The sequence below is a fragment of the Bombina bombina genome, chromosome 4 (assembly GCF_027579735.1).
Source record: "Bombina bombina isolate aBomBom1 chromosome 4, aBomBom1.pri, whole genome shotgun sequence".
Lineage (NCBI taxonomy): Eukaryota > Metazoa > Chordata > Amphibia > Anura > Bombinatoridae > Bombina > Bombina bombina.
Genome location: NC_069502.1, coordinates 1,005,514,868 through 1,005,530,565, shown reverse-complemented (window position 1 = coordinate 1,005,530,565; position 15,698 = coordinate 1,005,514,868). Strand labels below are relative to the sequence as shown.

Sequence of the window (15,698 nt, the reverse complement as noted above, 5' to 3'; positions counted from 1 at the left end):
TAAGGGTTGGTTACATGGATACCCTTTAACACAACCAATTGTAATTACTTTCCTGGGGAGGGGGTTAATATAGATTTATTATATGAAAAAGTAGAAAAAAATGCAGAAAGTTATGAGATTTAATGAGAACGAAAATTCCTTTTTTCTTTTGCTCTCATGGTAAATAATTTATTTTCATGTAGTTAATAAGGTTACAAATTACATGATGCTTAGGTCCTTTTGAAATGTTTTAAATGACAGCTTATTTGCTAATAAAATTACACATTTCCCATATCACGTGACACATATGAACCCCCTTATGAAGATGTAGATAGTGTGGTTTTCCCACAAAAGTATATATTATTGTGGGATGCAGACTTGTGAATTAATATTGACTCATTTCACATTATTAGAGCAAGTATGCATGAAGCAAATAAATAAAAAAGTGATATTGAACATTTTTTTTTTTTTACAAAATAGTGACAGAAAAAGTGAAATTTGGGATTGGGGTGATGGGAGAATATTACCCCAAATGTTAAAAGTATAAAAACAGACGAAGTGGAACTGAGACCACAAAATATGGACTTTCAGCTTGAAAATATTTATGTAAAATGCCCTTCTGTGGGATATCAGGAATATATACGTGTTGTATACATGGGATGGATAGGGTCTGTTTAACCAAAGCAGCAGTGATGCGTATAAAAGGATACAATAAGAAATGTATTCCAACAAACACTATAAAAAAATTTGTCATTTATAGATTCAATCACGACATTTAAATATTAAACAGCTTATTAGTCAGTATGGGTGTCTCCTTCTCTACCTCCCGTGACTGGCTCTGCATATCCCGGGACTGCCCGGCAGCTGCCACGTTTCAGTGGTGACGTCAGCGCAGCGGCCACATCCGCTAGGGGGAGCCGGAGCTATCTCCAGGAACCAGGACAAGGAGCGGTGCGGGGCCCAACTAAGGGGGAGGGCTATGAAATCACAGAACGCATGCGCAATCTTCCCAGCTTCCTCTGGGAGTTGTAGTCAAATACATTATTTTGTGACAGTGTTAAGGATGATAAGATCGGGCGCGGGCGGACTACATCTCCCATCACGCAGTTCGAGGCCGGCCTCCAGTAGACAGTGCGAAGCCTTCCTGAGTTGGAGGATTCACTATTTCCTGGTTTCGGCCGGCAGCCATTTTGGGGTTACAGAGAGCTGGGTTTGAGGCTGTTCCTTTGGTTTTGGGGGGTTAATCCCGGTTTTGAAGGGGGGAATAAGTATTTACATATACATATTTTACCCTTTTCTTTGTACTGAGTTTTCTTTTATTTTTTAATTTGTCCCCTCGCCTTCTACGACCCTGTTGTGCTTAAGACGCGTCGGGTCTGCTGTTTTTTTGTGTGTGTGTTTTTGCTGAAGCGGACGGGAGACCAGTGACATGTCCAGCATGAATCCCGAATAGTGAGTATATACAATATTCACATTGATTTGAGAAGGAACTGTCTCTTTATGGGTGAAGGGGAGAAACGGATGACATGGGCCAGACGCTATTAACTAGTCCTTTCTAAAGCTACCATAAGGATCTGCCAACACCTCTGTTCATTTTCTAACCGAGTTAACCCCTTCTCTGTAAGGTAGGGCTTCTATGTCCCATAAATTAATGGTGCAGTCCTTTCTGGCATGAATGGGGTTAATAATTGCAAACCCTTTGCATCCCAGTTTTGACAGCCAATACGTCTATCTGTGTTGTCACATAAATCTGATATTTTTATTTATTTTAATCAAAACGACGTAATTTATATTAGATGTAACATTTTATTATTAGAATTACCCTGTATATGTCTTAGTAACTATACCCTTTGTAGGCAGATGGGGCATATTGCAAATTGGCAGGCATGTAGAGTGTTCACTGGAGCATCTAAAGGGTTATTAGCAATTTATTAGGTGATGTAACACAAACTACACTGGGGCAACCCAGTTGCAGATTGGGAAGAATTTATATAATAAATGTATAAACCTATGATTGATAGAAAACGGGGAAAAATAATTAGAAAACTGACTAAGGTACAGTGTATTATATGTAGGGAGTCATGACAGAACACCTAGTTAACAAGGCCTTGGAAGTTTCAGTTTGCAACTTTCTTTGTGGTGAATCAGCTGTATACATTAGATATGTGTTGCTACTGTAGGATGGCAATATAATGCTGATGAGAGTGTTGGACTGATTTGGCTACAATATGTTGCAGCAAATAACATTTCTTTAGTATTTTTTAAAAATAATCTACTTGGAAAACAGAAATGCTGTTTTTTTTTCAGAGGTAATATCTTTATATAAACATGTTTAAATTATCCTTTGAAATACTATGTAAACAATTGGACTACATTGAGTCCCTCTGTAACATTTTGTGTCACATCTGACGTGGAATTTCTCCCTTTCAAGCGTGGAAATGTTTGTCATTGTCAGTATCAGCTGATAGATCCTTCCAGGCTTCACCCGCCCCACTTAGTTAAGAATGAGCTTATTGCAATATAATAAGTCTGTAGCATCAAAAAAAAAAAAAAAACAAATTCACCCAAGACAGCATTGGTTAATATTGTCTCGCATTTTTTTTTATTACCTGGAGTTAATTACTGTGGCTGAGCTGTCACTGTGGACTCTGCCCCCTCCAACACTAAAGTACCACAAAGGACTATAACCAGTGGCAAATGAAACTGTAAATTACAGAGACCGACACTATTGAAACAGAAAGCTGTGAATTTCATTGTTTCGTCTCCGTTTGGGTAACAAAGATATATAGGAAGTACAAAAGAACGTTTAGATACAAATTAGCTTCTATGCTGATTTTTTTTCTTTAATACTATTTTTTATCAGTGTATGTCTACTGACATAGAAGTATGTGTGCCTGATAATGATAATTATTGTGATGAAAAATAACCTGTGATCTATTCATTTCCGGATGAAGCATTAGCCGGCCTTCATTTTAGCACAGAGTCATGTGTGTGTCACATGGCTCTTGCTAAACAGATATTGCTGCATATTTTGCAATCCTTTGGCAGAGGACACCATTAACACTTCATTTTTCAAATAAGTGGATAAATCTGTTAAATCCAGTAATGTATCTCTTTATATTTAGTTGGATTAAGCCACAATTTTATGAATTCATTCTAATACTGGATGGACCAATTCATGCTATACCAGCAATTATAGAAACTATAGATCAGAGGTTAGTTTAGTTCAGTAGTTCCATAGCTTGTTTTTCCTACAGCAAATGTAACATTCCACTTGTCCATTTCTGCAATACTATAGTCTTTGATTTTGAATAAATTAGGAAGGCACGTGTTTGTAGTGTTTTTTTTTTTTTTAAAGGGAAGTTAAAGTGATTAGAGAAATTTGATATGCATTAAAGGGTTATTAAAGTCATTTTTTTCTATATGCATCAGACATGAATGAAAACTGGTTTTGCTAGCACACATTGCTTTGGTTACGTAATAAACATTGTCTGTTGTTTATCGTATCCTCTGTGCTGTGGCCCATTAAAGTAAATGTAAAGTTTGCGGAATGAGTGCCCGGTTTTTAAAAATCCTATTAAAAACAGGGGCACTTTCATTCATCAAACTCTACATTTCACTGGTTTTGTTAAAATACCTTTTCTTGGTAAAAACCGGACACTGGTTCATCCACATTTACATTCCCTTTAAGGACAGATATATATATATATATATATATGATCCAGTGTTCTCCCCAGGACCTTTTAAATGGGTGCACCACTCTGCTGATATTACTGACCACCCAGCTACAATTTTAGCCAATATTAAGCTAAAATTAGTTTTATTATTGTTTAAATATTTATTTCACAAATTATCACTAAATAAATCTTAAGCTATGAAAATAATTTGTCCTTTGGGCAGCAGAAAATGTTGTAGTAATAGAAAGTATTACACTGCCCCCACCCAGCTACTTTATATATACTTTATAATTCTACTGGCTTGCAAAATCTTCTGTGGAGAACACTAACCGATCCTGCCCATATCAAGCAATCACTTTGCACCATGTAGAACGGTCAGCTTATGATTTTCACAGAATTGAATGCAGTTTCTCTCTGGGCCGAGGAAAAAAACTACAGTTACAGAAAAAGCAGGGCAAAATAGTAAAAGCTCCTCCTTTTTTTTTTTTTTTTTTTTTTTTTTTTTTTTTCTCAATTGAATTTTGAGTTTCATGTCTTTAAAAGTGATGGTAACGTTTCCAATTGGTATAATCGGATCCGGAATGTAAACAATACTATAGATGGACTTTTAATTGAACCATTCTAATGGCGATACACTATGGGATCGATTTATCAAAGCCTTCACCCCCTACTACTGCAGGTTCTCACAAGAGAACCTGCAGTCTGTATTTGTGAAGCAGCGGTCATCAGACCGCTGCTTCGCCATCTCTTAGGTGGCAAATTTCTATCTCCTGGTCTCGTCTAACCAGGGAGATTGACAGCTCCTGCCCGCACGTGATTTGCTGTGTGTGGGCTGGGGTGGCTTTGCACAAGAGCGCAAAATTGCGTTCTTGTACAATGCTGAATCCGGCAGCGGAATTCAGCCCGCGAGAGGTGAGTTGCGGCAGGCAAGGACGCGTATGTACGCCCTTGTCTACCGTAGCTTGATAAATCGAACCCTATAACTTTTTAATATAGTGATGAAATTCTAATACCCTGCACTCTGGCCGCTCACTTAAAAAATGTTGCTTTTTTAATGTTCTTCAATTAGTGCTCTAGTCATACAGCACTCACACAATTATTTTTTTTGGTGTGGCTAGAGCGTCGAATGGAAAACAATTCAAACTGTCGGTTTACAGAAAAAAAAAAGTTTGAAGTGCCGGAGCGTGACATATTAGAATTTCGTCACTATATTAAAAAGTAAGTTATAGTATATATTTATTAAAATGAATTAATTGAAGTCCATCTAAGATGGCGTTTCCATTATGGATCTGATTATACAAATTGGAAACTCCTGTCACTTTTAAGCTTGTTAATAAAATATATTTTTATGAATTCTTAAACCAGACATTGCCACCAGATTTTATTTTGTCTATTAGTGAGGACTCTCTCCATATAAGAGCACAGCAGTGGGTACATACTTATTCTGGGGTTCGTGATGTCACTGGTCAGAACCCCCTTAGAAAGAGTTGGAGTTAGTACTCATAGTCGCAGCTGCCCAAAAAAAGGGTACACTTCCTGTTTTTCAGTATTGTTTGATCAGTGACCTGAATCTGTGTGCATGACCAGGTAGCCCTGCAGCATTCTAACTAGTAATCACTCACTAAATGCTATTCACCTTACTCAAAAGCATGCTAGTTATGTTATGCAATGAAGCACAAATTAAATAGATTTAGGGATATTTCAAGCTAACAGTTTAAAATTTATGAATGGAATATTTATTGCCATTTCTATTAGTCCTATAGACCCTAGGCAATGTAAGGCTGCTAGTTTTCTGAACAAAGTTGTACCGGGCTGTACACTCTAGATCAGATCCTGTGCAGGGTGTAGTTTTTTTAAAAAAAATTATTGGAGTAATTTTTTCACATTTGTTCGCTTTTCACCTTGTCAGTTTTTTTTCCTATTTTAACCTTCCACACTCACCCTCTTGTAGATAGATAATGGTTGACTTGCATTCTGTGTAGCATCCTTACAGTGCCAATGTTGCTTTTTGTTCTTGTTTGTCTAGGGTTGAGATATTCATTCTGTTGTGCATGGCTTTCCTTCAAATGCAGGCTAAAAATACTAAAGGGACATTAAATGCTGTGCACAGCTACAAAAGAATATAACTACTCAATATGTTATTGCATTTCATTGTGTTTCTGCAGCTCCTTCCAAATCAGTTCTCCTTTTTTTTATAGCTTAAAGATGCCGGGAACTGAAGCTCCGCCTCTTTGTTCTGGGGGCTGCCATCTTGGTGCTCAGTTATTCTCACAGCCTGTGAAGTAATCCGTGCATACTCACAGATCAGTATTATGGCTTTTTTTTTTTTTTTTTTACTTTACAGTTCTGTATTGTTGAGTGCTTTTTAAAATATTTTTTATGTAACTGTAAAACTGTGTATAAAATCATTTAAAATGCATAAATGTAAACCTCACATGATGTATTATGCACACTATCCTGGAGCACATTATGCAACTGTAAAAAATTGGACAATATCACTGATCTGTGAGTGCACTGCTTCTGTCACAGGCTATGAGTCTATCTGAGCTCCAAGATTGGAGCCCCCAGTATAAAGAGGCGGAGCTTCAGTATCTGGAACCTTTTAAGCTATTAAAACAGGAGAACTGATTTATAAAGAGCTGCAGGAATAGGATGAAATGCAATAATTTAGTGAGTAGTTACTATTTTTTGTAGCTTTGCAAAGCAGTTTAATGTCCCTTTAGTTCATATAGAAGGGTGCATGTATTGTATGGGTAAAGGCACATGTTCTTGCCCTTTCAAGGCTGAAGCAGTGATTGATCCCTGGATTTGTCAAGTCCCAAATTTATATTATTTGAGCTGTAACAAACATGTATTTAATGTACTTTAAAATAAATCCATATAAATAATATTCCATTTAACTCATTAAGAGCAATTTAAAAATCAGAAGGTTTGGAATATTTGTGTGTGAAGTGCAGATTTTTAATTTTCACTACTGAAAGCAGGTTTCTTGGCAAACCAAAGTGACAGGGAGCCCATAGCTCCTTGAACAAAAAAAAGCGTCTCTTACTTGGGTTTGCAAGTTTTAGGCCCACAAATGTGTAGATATTGCAGTGACCTAAGATCATATAGGTTTTTAAGATAGCATACTATCCTCACAGAGAACCAGACTTACACAGGATAATTTCTTACATTTCAGAGTCCACAAAGCGTCAGTACATTGGAACTATTACTGGGTAAGGTTCAGCACAAGACCGTCGCAGGATCACCCCTCTCAGTTTAGGGGACTGGCAGTGTTGGAGGCTGCCTGGGGATCCGGTTCTTTTCAGGACCACTTAGCTCAGATTTTGGGTTAGGGGAAGGATGTGATATGAAGTTTATCTCATTCACCCCATGCATTGTTCCTTAGTGTAGGCAACCATGGCAGGCAGCACACTAGTTTATTCTGCATCCCTGCCCAATGCTGGCTCATTGTATGTGTATGGTGCTCTGCAAGCAGCATGTGGGATCTGTCTTAAGAAGATGCTGTATGAGTACTGTTTTTGCCAGCAAAAATGTGATACTCTGGAACTCAATGAATTAATATTAATACATAAGATGTACTACATGTATTCAGCAATGCCTCTTTCATTCTGTAAAAAGAGCTCCTATGGAGGGCTGTATGAGAGTTTTGCCAGTTGCGACCATTGTGCTGCCAATATTGTCTGAAGGCTGCACTCCTGCAAGTACTTTTTTGGTTTTATCTATGTATCTTTATAGCTTAACTACTTTTAAAGTATACACTTGAATTTACCAACGCTAGGATTTTACCATAATTAAAAATATAGTGGAGGTTCAGTGCTAAATTCACCCTTTCTGTGCCGATGCACAGCGCTAAACTCAGCGGCTCCAGTGGCCCACGGCACATTGATCTTCTACCAATAAGGATTCCGCTTGCACCTCTGAACCAATAGCTGTGCATGCATACAGAAACATGTCAGTTGACATGCACGGCTATTGGTTTAGAGTTGCAACCTTCACCTCATTGAAGGAGACCAATGGGCCGTGGGTGGCCAGAGCCCCTGAGTTAAGCGTTGTGCAACGGCACAAAATGGATGACTTTAGCACCCTTTTTTACCTATATGATCATTGAACCTCCATTTGAATTCTAGCGATGGTAAATCGGAGCGTTTATTAAACGCTCGGATTTACCATCACTTTAACATCTTTATGCAGTTAAGAGGTTCCATGATGTCTTAACAGGGTTGTTCTTTAACGCTGTTAGGACAGCATGGAATGTCCTACCATATACAGCGTCCTGCAGATTCCCCTTTTGATGTAGGCAAGGATCGGCCTGGGGGTCGTGTCTAGCAGCATAGGCAGTCCCCCATGATTCAAACCCCGCATTGAAATCGCCTTGATTTAAATTTTTACTAGTAGTATTTACATTGGAAGTTTGTTCCGATGTGAACACTATAGCACCACCACGAAGGGGTTAATTGTGAATTATTTTGGACCTGTGAACATCAACATGGCAACAAGTTACACCATCTCCTGAACTAGCTGTCATTCTAGCAGTATTACATTTCATAATGGTAGCACATACAGAAGTAAACTCTGTGCAGTTGGAACTTATTGCACATTTTTGCCATTCAAGGGACAGTGCACTCTAATTTTTTTTTCTCCCCTTTAAGTTTCCAATAAACAATTTTACCTGCTGCACTGTATTAAATTGTTTGCGAACAGCTCATTTAGCTTTATTTCAGTGTTTGAAATAGCTGATTTTGCCTATGGTTTCCATACCTGTACTGAAAGTATAGGCTATATAAAAGCTGTGTAAACATAGCCAACAGCAGAAATTATACTCTGGGGGTTAGGAGAGAGGTAAAAAAATAATTTTGAATTGTTCTCTCTAAGTTTTGGGCTTTGGTTTACAAGCAGAGATAATATAAGGAAGCATGTGTGTGTACAGAAAGCGACAAAATAAGATCTGTTTTCCCTGCAAGCTCAACACAGCTATTTAATTTACAAAAATAAACCTAAAGCAATATCTAATTTACATTTTATACAGCTGATCTAACAAGTTATTGGGAAAAACAGTAAACTGTAAACCCTTTAAACCATGCACACAAGACCAACTGGTATATCTCTTTGTAAGTTTAAGAAATTTGGGTCTGAACTTTGATATATAACAGTTACAATTAAAAAAGGAAACCAGCTATGGCTAGAACAAAAAAGGAAACCTACTAACTGCTTTTGAGGGAGTCTTGAGCCGGTTTAGTTCTATGCAATATGAATATGATCTATCTTTTGTTTTATTTAGACACTTAATAATTTATTGTTCCTTTTTATAATGGCATTGCAGTGAAATGTAGGCTCCTGCTCCTTCATAAGCACAGGTGGCCTGTATTAGCAAATAAGCTTTCTATGAAAGGTATTTTCTTCTACTATATATGGATTTGCTTGTGCTTAAACCATATGCACGTTACATTTAGATTTCCTAATTATTATTTGGCGTTCTATACCGTAAATAAATCAATTTTTATGGGCAATATAAGCCAGATCTCAGATGTGACAGCTGTATTTATAGTGATATTGAATTAGGTATTCAAGGTCAGCCATAACTTCCAGATCAATATAACACCTGGAATTAGAATACATTGTCAATCTGGTATTGAATACAGCATCTTTAACTACTCAGAAATTTGATTTCAGCCTTTTCATTTCTGCCTATGAGAAAGAAGCCTCAAAATAGCACAACTATGAGGTTTAATATCTTAAGTATACTAGGGAAAGCTAGATGTGGGATCTATCACCATGCCAGCTTTCATGAAGATTGGTACAGTAAGTTTCACTGTAGCTTGCCTTAAAAATCCTTTGACTATATAAAAATTATTTTTTTCCCTTTTTATCTCCTTTATTTTTCCATTTTTAGGAGTTCTAAATTTTCTTTCTAGTCACGGTGAATTTGATTTAAATCAAATTAATTTAAATCATGATTTAAATCACTAGTCAGAAGGACAAATTTAAATCTATATAAATCATGGTTTTCATTTTTAGAATAATACATTTGCAGATTATTTTCTAGTTATATAACCAAATCAGTAAAAGTAATATATCATTAGGTATGCAATATGCATAGCTAGGTGGTGAACTATCTCCAGTCTAAAGGGACACTAAACCCAATTTTTTTCTTTCATGATTCGGATAGAGCATGCAATTGTAAGCAACTTTCTTATTTACTCCTATTATTTTTTTTCTTTGTTCTTTTGGTATCTTTATTTGAAAAAGCAGGAATTAGAGCTTTGGAGCAAGCCCATTTTAGGTTCAGCACCTGGGTTGCGCTTGCTGATTGGATGGAACAAAGTAAAATCTATAATGGGAGTAAATTAGAAAGCTGCTCAAAATTGCATTCTCAATCTAAATAATTAAAGAAAAAATTTGGGTTAAATATCCCTTTTTTAATAGGTTAATCATTCAGATTTGATCAACTTTTCAGCTGTACTTTTTTTGGAAGGAGAACAATGATTACATTAAAAAAATATATAAAATATATATATATATATGTGTGTGTGTATATATCACCTTTAATAGTATTACTAAATTTGGAAAGACTTCTGGAGTGCTTCTTGTTCTCTGTTATATTCCATTGTTGTTAGCACCCGAAGCTGTTGCTTACTCAGGATCTGGAGTGCACTTTGCATATATACACATACATACACACACACTGGATATAAAAAGTCTACACACCCCTGTTAAAATGTCAGGTTTCTGTGATGTAAAAAAATGAGACAAAGATAAATCATTTCAGAACTTTTTCCACCTTTAATATGACCTATAAACTGTACAACTCAATTGAAAAACAAACTGAAATCTTTTAGGTAAAGGGAAATAAAAAATTAAAATATGGTTGCATAAGTGTGAACACCCTTAAACTAATACTTTGTTGAAGCACCTTTTGATTTTATTACAGCACTCAGTCTTTTTGGGTATGAGTTTTATAGCATGGGACATCTTGACTTGGCAAGATTTGCCCAGTCTTCTTTGCAAAGACACAGAATGCGAGGGCATCTCCTGTGCACAGCCCTCTTCAGATCACCCCACAGATTTTCAATCGGATTTAGGTCTGGGCTCTGGCTGGGCCATCCCAAAACTTTAATCTTCTTCTGGTGAAGCCATTCCTTTGTTGATTTGGATGTATGCTTTGGGGCGTTGTCATGCAGAAAGATGAAGTTCCTCTTCATGTACAGCTTTCTAACAGAAGCCTGAAGGTTTTGTGCCAATATTGTCTGGTATTTGAAACTATTCATCATTCCCTTTACCTTGACTAAGCCCCCAGTTCCAGCTGAAGAAAAACAGCCCCAAAGCATGATGCTGACACCACCATGCTTCACTGTGGGTATGGTGTTCTTTTGGTGATATGCAGTGTTGTTTTTGCGCCAAACATATCTTTTGGAATTATGGCCAAAAAGTTCAACTTTGGTTTCATCAGACCAGAACACCTTTTGCAACATGCTTTTGGGAAACTTCAGATGTGTGTTTGCAAAATTTAGCCGGGCTTGGATGTGTTTTTTTTTGTAAGAAAAGGCTTCCGTCTTGCCACTCTACCCCATAGCCCGGATATATGAAGAATACAGGCAATTGTTGTCACATGTACCACCCAGCCAGTACTTGCCAGATATTCCTGCAGCTCCTTTAATGTTGCTGTAGGCCTCTTGGCAGCCTCCCAGACCAGTTTTCTTCTCGTCTTTTCATCAATTTTGGAGGGACATCCAGTTCTTGGTAATGTCACTGTTGCACCATATTTTCTTCACTTGATGACTGTCTTCACTGTGTTCCATGGTATATCTAATGCCTTGGAAATTCTTTTGTACCCTTCTCCTGACTGATACCTTTTAACAATGATCCCTCTGATGCTTTAGAAGCTCTCTGTGGACTATGGCTTTTGCTGTAGGATGCGACTAACAAAATGTCAGTAAAGACCTACTAGAACAGCTGAACTTTATTTGGGGTTAATCAGAGGCACTTTAAATAATGACAGGTCTGTACTGACTCCTATTTAACATGATTTTGAATGTGATTGCTTAAAGTCAAAGTAAAGTTTTCCGTTTTTCTAACCTTTATTATATTACTAATATACTATATAGTATGATCGTTATTTTTTAAAAAATTATTTAAATATGTATGATTGTATTTTAAACTGTTATTTACGTACTTTGCTGGTCTTGGCTCCTCCCTCCATGAATTTCCTGGTTTTACAGTCTATTACGTACAGAGCGGTCCCACCCGCTCTATACGTACTTTAAAAGCGCGTTCTCGCTTGCCGGACAATTTGCACATGCGCACACCTCGCCTTATATTCTATTTGCGCCTGCGTGATATTATATTCTATTTTCTTTTCTCTATCGTAATTACGCATGTGCTAAATTGGAGCAAGCCCGGCTAGGAAGTGAGAGGAAATAATGCCAACGCATGCGCAGAACCTCCAGCAATGTTGTGATGTCAAATGACGGCCACCTAACGGCCAGACTTACTATTGGCTGATTCAAGAACGTGACCGGACCAAAAAAAAAAAAAAACGGGCTGATTTGGAAACGATTAGAAATGGAGATAAAAAAGCTGATAACTCTGTAAATATATTAAAATAATGAAATTGATTAATTATAGTACCGCTAATTTTATAAGTATTTACATTGCCAATAATCGAATCGTGCAAAGTTTACCTTCACTTTAATTCTGAACACAGCTACATCCCCAGTTATAAAAGGGTCTTCACACTTATGCAACCATATTATATTTTTTTATTTTTATTTCCCTTTACCTAAAAGATTTCAGTTTGTTTTTCAATTGATTTGTACAGTTTATAGGTCACATTAAAGGTGGAAAAAGTTCTGAAATTTATTTCTTTGTCTCATTTTTTTTTTTACATCACAGAAACCTGACATTTTAACAGGGGTGTGTAGACTTTTTATATCCACTGTATGTGTGTACGTGTGTGTGTGTGTGTGTGTGTATATATATATATATATATATATATATATATATATATATATATATATATATATATATATATATATATATATATATAATCCAGTGTTCTCCCCATATATATATATACACATACACAGGGAGTGCAGAATTATTAGGCAAGTTGTATTTTTGAGGATTAATTTTATTATTGAACAACAACCATGTTCTCAATGAACCCAAAAAACTCATTAATATCAAAGCTGAATAGTTTTGGAAGTAGTTTTTAGTTTGTTTTTAGTTATAGCTATTTAGGGGGATATCTGTGTGTGCAGGTGACTATTACTGTGCATAATTATTAGGCAACTTAACAAAAAACAAATATATACCCATTTCAATTATTTATTTTTACCAGTGAAACCAATATAACATCTCAACATTCACAAATATACATTTCTGACATTCAAAAACAAAACAAAAACAAATCAGTGACCAATATAGCCACCTTTCTTTGCAATGTCACTCAAAAGCCTGCCATCCATGGATTCTGTCAGTGTTTTGATCTGTTCACCATCAACATTGCATGCAGCAGCAACCACAGCCTCCCAGACACTGTTCAGAGAGGCGTACTGTTTTCCCTCCTTGTAAATCTCACATTTGATGATGGACCACAGGTTCTCAATGGGGTTCAGATCAGGTGAACAAGGAGGCCATGTCATTAGATTTTCTTCTTTTATACCCTTTCTTGCCAGCCACGCTGTGGAGTACTTGGACGCGTGTGATGGAGCATTGTCCTGCATGAAAATCATGTTTTTCTTGACGGATGCAGACTTCTTCCTGTACCACTGCTTGAAGAAGGTGTCTTCCAGAAACTGGCAGTAGGACTGGGAGTTGAGCTTGACTCCATCCTCAACCCGAAAAGGCCCCACAAGCTCATCTTTGATGATACCAGCCCAAACCAGTACTCCACCTCCACCTTGCTGGCGTTTGAGTCGGACTGGAGCTCTCTGCCCTTTACCAATCCAGCCACGGGCCCATCCATCTGGCCCATCAAGACTCACTCTCATTTCATCAGTCCATAAAACCTTAGAAAAATCAGTCTTGAGATATTTCTTGGCCCAGTCTTGACGTTTCAGCTTGTGTGTCTTGTTCAGTGGTGGTCGTCTTTCAGCCTTTCTTACCTTGGCCATGTCTCTGAGTATTGCACACCTTGTGCTTTTGGGCACTCCAGTGATGTTGCAGCTCTGAAATATGGCCAAACTGGTGGCAGGTGGCATCTTGGCAGCTGCACGCTTGACTTTTCTCAGTTCATGGGCAGTTATTTTGCGCCTTGGTTTTTCCACACGCTACTTGCGACCCTGTTGACTATTTTGAATGAAACGCTTGATTGTTTGATGATCACGCTTCAGAAGCTTTGCAATTTTTAGAGTGCTGCATCCCTCTGCAAGATATCTCACTATTTTTGACTTTTCTGAGCCTGTCAAGTCCATCTTTTGACCCATTTTGCCAAAGGAAAGGAAGTTGCCTAATAATTATGCACACTTGATATAGGGTGTTGATGTCATTAGACCACACCCCTTCTCATTACAGAGATGCACATCACCTAATATGCTTAATTGGTAGTAGGCTTTCGAGCCTATACAGCTTGGAGTAAGACAACATGCATAAAGAGGATGATGTGGTCAAAATACTCATTTGCCTAATAATTCTGCACTGTATGTATGTATGTATTCATTCTATATCTATCTCTCTAATTTTTTTTTTTTGTATCCACCCTGTTTCCAGCCTAATTTAATCAGCCATTTCAAAGTCAGGCGTTGACAAATTGATATGGAGCTTAGGAACTAATATAGAAATTTTAGAAGCTGTAGCTCACTGGATCCCTGGATTTGTCAAGTCCTGCTTTTTAAAACTCTAATGCTTGTTCAAAACAAATCTATTGTTGCATAATAGCACAGGGATAAACTAGCAAACATGTATATGCAATGAAATACACAGGTTTGCAACAATATATGTATATGATTGCTTTTTCACCCTTTTAATGATGGAAAAACCTGTTTAGTACATTTTTTAAACATCTGAAAGTTTATTTCTACCTTTTCTTCAGGATACTGCTGTGCATTGCTGCAGCAATGGGAAGCAACCTTCAACAGGAAGCTAAATAGTGCAACTCAGCAGTCGTGCCTAGCTACATATCAGGGCAGGGCAAGCTTGGAAATATTGTATTAAGGTCCTGCTTTAAAAATTTTATATGTATTTGCTTTTAAGAAAAAAAACTAATATATTTTGGTTTCACTATATGCTTCGTGGGCTGCAAACCAATGTGGTTAAAGTAAAAGTCATTTATGAAGTATAAGATACTTCATGCAGAAAGTGCCTTTATTCGTTTCAACTGTTCGCCGCTCTTAGCTGCTACGGCAGCTCACAGCCCAAAAATTTTTTTTGCTAAGAGGTGACATTTTAACCTCTTAGCCAGTAGCTGTGCAGTAAATCTGGTTTAGCGCCCATGGGAGACGGATTTACAGCACGGCTATTTGCTAAGAGGTGAATACGTCACCTCTTAGCAAAATATTTTTTTGTCGTTGTCTGCTTTAGCAGCTAAGAACGGCGAACGGTTGAAACAAAAACACTTTCTGCATGAAGTATCTTATACTGTGCCCTTTATTTGTTTCAACAGTCAACCCAATGGTTTAAAAAAACGCTATGGTTGACTTTATTTTTAATAAAGAGACCGTAAACACATTAGGATTTTAATGTAACATGTTATGTGTAATAAAACAATTTTGCCATATTTTCATTATTTTGGCCCCTTTTGATGAATTTGCCACTGAAAATTGTGGATTTTCTCATTCTCAGAACTATATAAGCGCACTGCAGATTTCTCAAGGCTAAGCATGCTTACATATCTTTCCCTGATTGACTTTAACTACTAAGAACTGCAGAGCCATTCAGTTTATGCAAACTTTTCAATGGAATTAAATGATCAAATTTGTTCCATTTTCTCGGCATCCTTTTAGTTTGTCATGATTGCAGGCTGACAGGTTCACAAATAGAGGACTTTTCCACCTTTAGTAATGCACAAGAGCTTTCTTGTTAACACCACCCCCGTGGTGATTG

General features: G+C 37.2%; 1 protein-coding gene across 1 annotated transcript in view; it reads left to right on the top strand.

Annotated features, from left to right (window-relative positions):
- Positions 1 to 1,143: 1,143 nt before the first annotated feature.
- The window catches only part of RAB1A (RAB1A, member RAS oncogene family), a 201,834-nt gene continuing 187,279 nt past the window's right edge, over positions 1,144 to 15,698 (top strand). Inside the window, exon 1 of the mRNA XM_053712093.1 lies at positions 1,144 to 1,431. Within this exon, the coding sequence (XP_053568068.1) occupies positions 1,409 to 1,431 (23 nt within the window). The 5' untranslated portion in view covers positions 1,144 to 1,408. The remainder of the gene's footprint in view (positions 1,432 to 15,698) is intronic.